Source organism: Rhododendron vialii, chromosome 13a, assembly GCF_030253575.1.
Source record: "Rhododendron vialii isolate Sample 1 chromosome 13a, ASM3025357v1".
Lineage (NCBI taxonomy): Eukaryota > Viridiplantae > Streptophyta > Magnoliopsida > Ericales > Ericaceae > Rhododendron > Rhododendron vialii.
This window is the reverse complement of record NC_080569.1, coordinates 5,947,565-5,957,743: the sequence shown is the minus strand read 5'-3', so window position 1 is coordinate 5,957,743 and position 10,179 is coordinate 5,947,565. Positions and strand designations below refer to the sequence as shown.

General features: G+C 36.3%; 1 protein-coding gene and 1 long non-coding RNA gene across 14 annotated transcripts; one reads left to right on the top strand and one right to left on the bottom strand.

The window, feature by feature from the left end:
• Window positions 1-318: 318 nt before the first annotated feature.
• Window positions 319-8,726, top strand: LOC131312758 (uncharacterized). 13 transcript variants are annotated; one of them, XM_058340715.1, is made up of 6 exons: window positions 445-839; window positions 918-1,015; window positions 4,698-4,900; window positions 5,398-5,423; window positions 8,087-8,132; window positions 8,357-8,726. In XM_058340715.1, exons 3-6 carry the CDS (start codon window positions 4,761-4,763, stop codon window positions 8,625-8,627), a joined length of 483 nt encoding a protein of 160 aa, XP_058196698.1. In that variant the 5' UTR covers window positions 445-839; window positions 918-1,015; window positions 4,698-4,760; the 3' UTR covers window positions 8,628-8,726. The 13 variants fall into 13 exon arrangements, 1 of the variants encoding a protein (XP_058196698.1); XR_009195964.1 differs by having other exon boundaries at window positions 478-839; window positions 5,307-5,423; window positions 8,371-8,726; XR_009195963.1 differs by having other exon boundaries at window positions 478-839; window positions 5,307-5,423; window positions 8,246-8,726.
• LOC131312759 (uncharacterized) lies at window positions 6,867-8,479 on the bottom strand. The gene is made up of 2 exons (XR_009195972.1): window positions 8,386-8,479; window positions 6,867-8,086 (listed from the first exon to the last, which is right to left on the bottom strand). It is a non-coding gene; the product is annotated as an uncharacterized LOC131312759 (long non-coding RNA).
• Window positions 8,727-10,179: the final 1,453 nt, after the last annotated feature.

Here is a 10,179-nt window from a genome sequence, read left to right as displayed (position 1 = left end):
AATTTCCACTAAATTAAATGAACTAATTTTATTAAATTTTTACTATTATTTTTAATCTTTTCTGGGTCTTGTTCTATGATTTTTTTTTTTTAAACTTTGTATTCTCTGATTTATTTCGAAGCTTGTATTTTCGTTCAGCTCTGTTGAACCTCTCTTACCAGGAAAAAAAATATGATTGTAAAAATTCAACTTTGAAAATAATGATGCACACACTTTCAACATCTATATTCAAATTAGTACACTTTTATTTACCCAACCAGTAGCATTTTTGACGAAATAAATATGTACCAGTGTACCACACAAGGTAAAGTCGTACCACAAATAATTTAAAGCGACAATCCCACATGTATGATTCATCTCCTATTCTCTTCCCCCTGTCACTATCTTGGAAATTGATCAGGACTACACAGTTAGTAGTCGTACTCATCTTTTTTCCATTTCGCTGTTCCACTTCTGCTGAAGATAATTCCTGTAAGCTTTTTCCTTTTCTTGAACATCTCCGGTTATAAGCTGAAAGTGGAATTTTCTTCTCCCAGTATTTCACCTTGCAGACAACAAATCTATATTTCTCTCTCCTTCTCTCTCTCTGTAATTCTCCAGCACGCTTTCACTCTTTGTCTCTCTCGGGACATAATCTTGAATTTTCACGGATTTGAACGTCCTTTCTGCAAACCCTTCTCAATTTTTGTTTCGTGTTTCGGGTTTATTTCTTTTGCTTGTTTATCTTCTTCTTTTTTTGGTGCTTCGGGATATTTGCTTGTTTATCTTCTAGTCTCTCTCTCTCTCTCTCTCTCTCTCTCTCTCTCTCCGGCATAGTCTTGCAGTTCTTGGATTTGAAGGTACTTTCTTCATACCCTTTTCACTTTCTTGGTTCTTTGTTTTGGGTTCATCTTATTTCTTTGTTTTTCCGACTGTAGATCTGGGAATTGAGCACTTGCTGCAAAAGTTGTATGCTCCATTTTCTTATATATAATCCATGAGCAGATATACTTTACGGTTGTATATCTACACATAGGTAGGAGAATTCGGAGACCTTCTTTGGGTGTAGGATTTCTGAGTCATACATTTTCTTGTTAATTTATATTGTGGTTTTGTTAAGACTTAAGATGGAGTGAATAAAATTTTGTGGTGATATCTTTTAAAGTCTTTTAATTTGAAAACTAGGGTTTCCAAAAGTTCAAGGTGTTCTCCCTATTGCAAAAGTTCCTTGAGGTTTTATGGTTGGAAGGTGGAACATTTTCTCAATACAATACAATACCTCACATTTCTCCAAAAAAAAAAGAAAAAAGAAATTGTTGGACTTTTTATTCCCAATGTTTTTTCCCTGGTATTAGAGCTTCGGGTGATCCAAACCTTTCCTTTGGTAAACACTTTTTTTTTTGACCTTCTAGTTTTTATTTATTTATCTAGTTTATAGTTAATTTATTATTGGAAGATCTGAAACGTGCTTGTTTTACAGGGAGCTGTAACTGGTGTTTAGGTTACTGCAAATTATGTGGTTTTTTTATTTTGCTGATCTAGCTGTATCACCACTCATATTGTCTGTTTTTTTAATGCTATTTAGAAGACTTTGGTTGTTATATATATACTGCATGCATGTGATCATATTATTCTGCTACTTAGAGATAATCACATGATCATGTAACTTTCTTGGTACTGATGCTGCTTTCATTTAATGCTTAAAATAGTTGAGATCATGCACTGATGCACTCTCTCTCTGGTAGGGGTGTTCAATTGAGTTTTGATTTTTTCTATGTCTTGGAGCTTTGTGTTGTAAACACCAAACAATAGACATCATAAATATTTTGAAAAATTCATTCCATTAGGGCTATGGGCTTGTTTGATTGGAGGGATATTGGATTATGCGGGATTGTAATCAAGGGATTGTTAATGGTCTAATGGTGTTAGTCTTGTCTAGATAATGGACAAGTTCTATCCCGCTTATCCCGTATTTGTTTTGAAGACCCCTTGAAAGGGATTAGTGGTTCAAATGACTATAGTACCTCTAATGCAATTCATATTTCCACCCATGTTTAGCTCTTGGACTCTTGTTCTTCTGCCTAATTTCTTTAATGTAGTATTGTTTTTTTATCATCTTCTTTGATATATAAGAAGTTGTTTTTTCTATAAGGTCGGTAAAAAAATGATATTTTGGGTATATAATAATGAAGGATACATTTTCTTTTATCAAAGTTGGTATGGATGTGATTTTCATGAAGATTGGTTGGAATAATATATATATATATATATATATATATATATATATTTTTTTTTTTTTTTTTTGGGTATGCATTGAACCTATGACATTTTTTCTTCACCAGCAATGGTACAAAAGTTATTTTGTAAACAAAAACAGAAGGTTTTATTTTATTTTATATTAAGTTGGTAACAAAAGTTATTTCTAGTACAAATGATCAATGATAACAAAAGTTCTTTTCATTATCAAGGTTGGTACAAAAGTGTTTTAATAATGAAGAATTTTTTTTAAATTTTTTGGTAGAAAATGATGAACTATAACGTAAGGCGTTTTTTTGTCAAGATTGTTACAAAAGTTTTTCCTGATACAAGATCATGAACTATAAGAGAACTTTATTTTATGCAAGGTTGGTATCAAAAGCTTTTTTCTGGTAAAGAATTATGAAGGATAGCAGAAGTTTTTTTTTTTTTTTTTCCACAAGGTGGGTACAACAACTTTGTTTGGTACAAAATGATGAACTCTAACAAACACACACACACACACACACACACACACACACACACACACACATATATATATATATATATATTTTATGATAAAAAAATGAACATTTTTTTTTTTTAAAAGAGGTGGTCAGTGCAAAGAACAATGGGCTAGAGACATTAGATGTGGATTCAATTAGAATTACCCGCGATTGATTTGTGCCTTCTTTAAAGGATATTGAGTCCAATTAGGACTAATGGTCCAGTGGTAGATAGACACACAAATATAGGATTAGGAGAGGTGTGGGGATTGTCCTATCCCACCTCTGGTCCCTCGAATCAAATAGGCCCTTAAAGTTTTAAAAACCGGCCAGTATGTAACTGTTGATGCAAGGCCTGAATTGGATGCAAATTAACTGGTATAGTGGTGAGGGCCAAATATTTACTAGTTAACCGGCCGTCCCTGATTAGTAACAGTGGGTTTTTTTTTTATCCGGTTGTTCACCGGGGAATGGGATTAGGCCTTCGTAGGATCATAGAGCCTTTTCATTGTTGGAAATCCTAAATAATAAATTTGTACTCGATTTCAATTCTAAGACAAAATGGTAATTGTTTTGTGTCCATCGTGACCTTGTGTTTCAAGCATGCTTCCTGCTTGGGATTGTGCACTCCCACAACCATTGTTATGAAGCTTGGGGCTTTTTTTCAATTTCATTTACCTGTGTGGGATTGATGGTTTTGAATTGTTTGAAATCTAGCCTTGGGTGACCATAGATTTTCAGTGCTGTCCCTTTGCCCCCATTTTCTAAATTGTGTATAACCATTTTTGAGGATTTGCTTTGAATGTTCAAGGTGAACACAAATTTGGAGGTATACAACATTGGAAATGTGGATAGACAAAGTAGGATGCGGGGTATTAGTTTGCAAAAGGAATACGTAGATGTTATAACATAGATTAAACATGTAATATTGAAATGAACTTTTTTTGTTGAACATGTGTTGAGGATTTTATTTTAAAAAAATTCACGAATGTGACACTCGATATCTATGCATATTGCTTGATATGTAGCACTACACCTACCATTGATCATCTTCTTATCCATTTATTGCAAGGTGAAATAAGAGTAAAATAAGAATTACATCGCGGAAGTTTGAATTTGATGCTCAATTACGGTAAGGTGTGTTTTGGAGGGGATGGAAGAATCAAGAGAAAGGATAAGAAGAGTAATGAAGTGTAAAGGTTAAATTTAGGCATAAATCCATTATAGAAACCAATGTAGCACAAACACTTCGCCGAAGGTCAAATACCGGTTTATGATGCTGGCACTATCCGGACACGTTCTGGCACTAAAATCAAAAGTGTCCTATTATTTCTCAATGTTCTTCGTTGGACACTTTTGGGAACACTCTAAATATTGCTTTAGATGCTTTATGGACACTACGGATACTCACACGACACTCATTGGGGATGGTAAAAGCAATAGTAGACTTCGTAGACAAGTTAAAGCTTAAGGAAGTCTTTGTTTTTCGTGCGACAGATGATAGTTTACTTATTATAATGACACAATACTTTTGTGAATTATGTAATCATGAGATTGAAAGTGTACATCGTTTTATAAATTTATATTAGAGCCTAATCATTATTCTTTACTCATACAATACTTGTAATTTTTTGTAAAGTGAGTCCTGACGGCTTGTCCTTCAATTATGTAAAATTTGCAATTGTTGATGTTGTGTCGCGTGTCAGTGTCAATGCTACATTGATAGAACACATCCAATTAAAATAGTGAATGCTTTTTGTTTGTGTGTTAATCCTTACATTTTTTCTTATTGTACAGTTTTGAGATGTATGGGGGCCGCTATTCAACAGTAAAACTTTTTAAGAGCAATCAATTTGTGCACATATTGCCGAATTTTAAGTCTATTTGCAATCATTCCTCACCCATTCCCTCATCAATTGGGAAGTACATGCGTACTCTATTCCTTTTTTCTTATAGCATGTTTTCTTTTCACTGCAGATATTTTTGAAGCTTTGACACACTATTGTTTGACGACGAGAGAGAGCACGCTAGTATGCGTTCATGCTTGGACATGATTGTGTACAAGCGTGCTTTCTATCGTCGTCATACATTTTGTTGGTCAATGCAAGCTCAATTCCTCCTCATATGTTCGTCCTTGCATTTTTGCGAGTGTGTGATATAACTCATCCCCACAGTCTGAGGTCAGTTTATCTGTTGAAATTGGCAGTCTTTTGAATGTTGGAGGACTTACTACAAAAAGATGTTATTATGGATATGGAATTGTATAAAGGAAAATTCTAAAATCAGCCCAATGGGCTGACAATAGTGAGTGTGTGAATGTATATTAAAGGGTGTAAAAAGTGCACAGAAACACGTGTTTTTCTTGTCTTCTAGCGTGTTTATCGTCAGCCCAGTGGGCTGACAATAGCAAAACCGTTGTATAAAACCCCCACAAATTGCAACAGTACATAGATGATTCTCGTTTAGAACCTTATATATGTTGCTACTAGTCAAATTGAGCAAATATAAGTATCATAGTACTCTACATATAAATCTTATCTCATCTAATTGGATGACATATTCATGATCTCTTGTCCCTTTTGACAGATTTGAGATCCTTCTATTGCATATGTGACTCAGAGGAGAGAACTTGTTGCTATTTCTTCAGAATGCCTACAAAACTTCATTTGCATTTTAGGGACTTGACAAATCAATTTGGATCAGGTGAAGTGTTTTCTCTCAAGTTCAAGCCTTTCAGGTTCCTCACATAGTCCAACCATTAGTTATTACAGAGTACTTTTGTTTTGCGATATCTCATTTTTTAATATCTTTAATTAGCCGGAAAAAAAAGAAAAATCTTTTATGAAAAGGTTGATACCAACGTGCAATAAGAGTTTGACGTCTCAAAAGGGCCAAAGATGGACTGTTAGGAGGATTCCATAAGGTTTAGGACCCATGTCACATGGGCTAGGGTATGGTTACCACGGCAAGTACAATTCGTCATTTTTTATGCAACAAATTGCTTAGGGAGTGAGGGACTGCCATCCCTCTTTCTGTCCTCTTGGAAATTGTTAAATGTATAAGCTAAAACATGTCTTTGATTATGCAAAGGATGAGAGACGATGAAGCAAGAGTTTGGTTTATAGCTAGCTTTTGAGAAATCATCTGATTGAGTCCTTAGAGTTGAGCCTATTATTATTCTTTTGAATGTGTTGCTAGAATTCATTTGAGTATCTTATCAAGTCCAAGTTTAGTCTTATAACTATACCGTTGTTCCATGGAGCTTCCTATTTGTTTGTTATTAGTTATGTTCTTTTATAGCTTTGCAATATTTTTATGTAGTTGTTACTATTTGTTGGTAATTGAGTTTATTCCTACTAGCTAGAATTAGGCAAAATTGTAACACCGCCATATATTTGCGGTATTTCTGTTTGAGATGTGTGATTTTTGAAAATGTGATTCTTGTACTTATGAAATTATGATGTTGGTGAGCCCAAAATTTAGGCGGGTAGAAGTATAATGGCTGATTTTTTGTGGTGTTTTTTAGTCGGGAAGGTGATAGGTATAGGGATTTACGGTTTCAAAAGTCCTAACAAGATCCTAATCCTTGAAAAGAAGGAACAAAATGAGTTTTCATAATGTTTAGGGGACTATGTGCAATATCCTGGGGACTGTGGCCGGGAAAGCTGGTTTTGTAGGGTCCGGTGGTTTTTGTTTGGATGCTTAAGAACCACATACATTAGGTATTTGACTAGAAAGCTATGATCCTTTAAAGTGGATCGACGAACACTAACAAAATAAATGATAATTTGGTAATTTCATATAGGATAAAGACAAAAAATGGAGTGCCAATGGTTAAATGTGGAGTGCCAATATCACTTTCATAACTAGTATTTTGACCTTTTAATCTTAAAAACATGGACATCAATATGGAGACCTACTAAAATAACTTGACCTTTATGACCCATTTGCAGCCTTTATAGCACAATCTCTTGATGTTTTAGAAATTATTGAATTACACCGAACCTAAAACTGATCGGCAGCTTGTTTATCTTAAACCAAGCATGAATGAGGTTATTAACTTACTATGCATGGTTCATGTTAGCCTCACCTTCGTATTGTGCCTACTGCCTAGCCTGTTCAATTTACTTCGTCTTGCTCTTTATCGACTTCATTTTGCTTATGCCTAGTGAGGTTAAGAATCCTTTCCTTCGTTTCTTCCTTTCTTTGTCATCCTTCTAATAAAGAGCTAGCCTTAGTTACTGTCCCTTGGTGCTATTCACCCCTTAAGAAAAGACCATATCCTAGCTTCCAAGCCCACTGTTTTCAAGCCTAGTTTATGGTAAAATTTTGCAATCGGCAATCCTGTTTCGACCTGTGGTTGGTTAGTCCAACAATGAAGCCATTAGCAGCTGCCGCCTAATTTCCACGGACTACTTTCATAATCAATAAACTTGCTTTAGAAATCAAGCCGAATCTATTTCCCCCCTCCCCCTTTCAATCTGCTTATTCCAGTTTGGTTCTTCTACCCTTGAAAACCCTATACCTGCTATGTGTTTATTCTCTTCAAGCAGTGAGCAAGATTTTATCTCAAATAGTTCTCGATTGAGTTGTAAAAATGAGCTTATGCTCTATAAGATCAGGATCAAATTCTTTTTGTTTCCCAAAGGGCTTGTATTACTATCAAGGTTTAAAGCTTTGACGTAGCCTTGCACCACATTTATTTTGGTCAATGGATTCGTAGTTCTTTTACATTTATTAGGTAACTGTCTTCTGAACCGAATAGAGAGCAATAGTGTAGCATCTTGTATTAGTTTTATGTAGTGAATCAAATTTATTTGAAATCTATCCTCTTGTTATCATCATGAAGATGATTGAGTAGCGTGAATAATGTAAAGAGCTGTAACATATGGTGTGTGATGTTTGAGTCATGACTATGAAATACTATTCATCAAACTATGTGTCGAATGTCAAGAATGGCTGTCTAGACAATTGTTTGAAGATGAAGAAATTGATATCCATTTGGGGCAATTCATTTACTCCATTTTTCCTTGAAGATTAAACTTGAGCTTCGTTCTCATGAGTTGAATCCTTGTATATTCAATACATTTCCTGAAATTTGCAGTGTCTTTGTTGTATCCAGCGTTGTATAAGATGGAGTCCCCTGTCCGTGTGTCAATGGGACAAGGCATACTGGGCGAAAACCCTCGTCCTCTTTTTCCGTTATACTTATGTTAGTGTTTAGAGTTATATTGCGTTCGTATTCTGTTGTCTGGCTTTTTGGATTCGTTTCATCGTTAAATTCAAAATAGTATGTCTTTTCCTATCGTCTTACATAGCTTGGTGTTACACTATCTGGAATTAATTGTTTTCGATTCATTGGGCAGCTCTTAAGCATTCCAGTTTCCACAAGTTAGCATTTCCAATTGAGAGGTATGCTTCATAATTTGTAGTTCAAAAGTGTTCTACAAAACTACTGGTTCTTTAATTTTTTTTTTTTTTTTTTTGTGTTACTCTGATGTATTAATAAATATTTTGTATGACAGAGATTCATTAGTTCTTCAGCGTATCATTTTTGGGAAATTAGTTTAGCAATCCACACCCCCCACCTGAGAATTAAAGTGGAGTTTAGAAGCACAGGTTTAAACTTTAAATAGCCACTGCTTTGCAGTGCATCGTCCGTCACATTGGTTTTTCGGCCCTTTGGTACTGTTACATTCCGATACACCGGAGCTACAAGAAATTGCTTGTGTAACTACTGTTTCCCGATACGTATCACTACTTCAAGCTTCGCCGTCAATACTTAACAATTACGACCTTTTCAAGTGCTTTGGTGCCAAAAGTAAATTTAGAAGGTTCACGGCTTCCACGATATCCGCTACATGTCGTTTGATCCTTCCTGCTGCTATTGCTACACTTCTACGATGACCCCATTGAAAACGTTGGCTAGAAGAACTTCCTGCTACAATTGGTTGTAACAATAAACACATTAAGCTCTTCGCTTTATTTTATACTCCATTTCGTTTACCCTTTTCTCTAGAATAATTTTCCTACATCTAATTCTTGACAACTGAACAGAGCGCGGCAGTAATCTTGACAACTGAACAGAGCGCGGCAGTAAGCCGTTGGCTAATTCGATATTCTTAACTTCAAGGCTATTGTATGCGTAAATTGTGCAATAGGTTGTGCTGTTTCCTACACCAAGTGGAGATGTCACCTTTGGGAAGTTCCCTTTTGTGACGCTTGCGTGTGTGATATTGCGATCTACTATGAAATTACATACGATGGCAACCGCCAACAGGTTGGGTCGATTTTTTTCTTTTTAACTAAAATCAATTGAACCCAAAATTTGAAACCTGAACCGAAACCTGACGGTTTCGTTTTACCTAGACTCTGGTTCGCAATCATACTGGACGGGAATCGGTTCAATTCTTTTGCTTTTGTAATTCGATTACCTCGGTGTGGACATCTATTGGTTTCGGAATGAAATTGCCATCCGATCGGTTCAGATTGCCATCCCATGGAAGGCAAACAAGATTTTGGTTTTGATTCATCTGAAAATCCCTGTACAGAGACTGATCTGGGGACTGTGCTGCGCGGCCTTGCCGGCATCGGTCCAACGATCGGAGACGTCCATTGCGTAGAGCTCGTCGAGTACTACAAGTTTACCAAAACTGAACTCAAGGCCGCGCATCGGTCCGACGATCGGAGACGTCCATTACGTAGAGCTCGTCGAGTACTATAAGTTTATCAAAAATGAATTTGATTAAATATCTTTAAGTGCCTCATCGGAATACATATAACTTGAAAAAATTGGATCAAGTGGTTTTGATCCAGTGTTTCGTACCCATTAAGATTTTTTTTTCTTTTTCGAGTTATATGTATTTGAATGAAGTACTTAACGATATTTGATCGAGTTAATTTTTGGTATATTTGTAGTACTCGACGAGTTCTACACAATGGACGTCTCCAATCATCGGACCAATGCCGACAAGGCCGCACAACATGCTGTGCAATACGGACTGCACAGCACAGTTCCCGGATCCGAGACTTAGAGCCCGTTCCAGAAACGAAATAAGAACTTATTTTTTGTGTAATAAGAAGGCTTGTTCCTGAAAATAAGAAGGCTGCTACTTATTTTGGAAGAATTTATATAGGTACCGACCGGCCGGGGAGGGAAATCGTACCGGTAGCCGCGCCGGGCAGTCTCCGGCCACCGGACGACCAATCCGAGCCGTCCAAAAATTCTAAAAAAAAAAAACGAGGGGGCTTGCGTGAAAATCAACGGCATCCGAGGTGTATAGGGTACTTGATCCGAGCACCCCTTTTCCATGTAGGGTGCTTGATCATATATACACGGAAAATGGGTGCTCGGATCAAGCACCCTACACACCTCGGATGCCATTGATTCCCGAGAAGGCCCCCTCGTTTTTTTTTATAGAATTTTTGGACGGCTTGGATTGGCCGTCCGGTGGCCGGA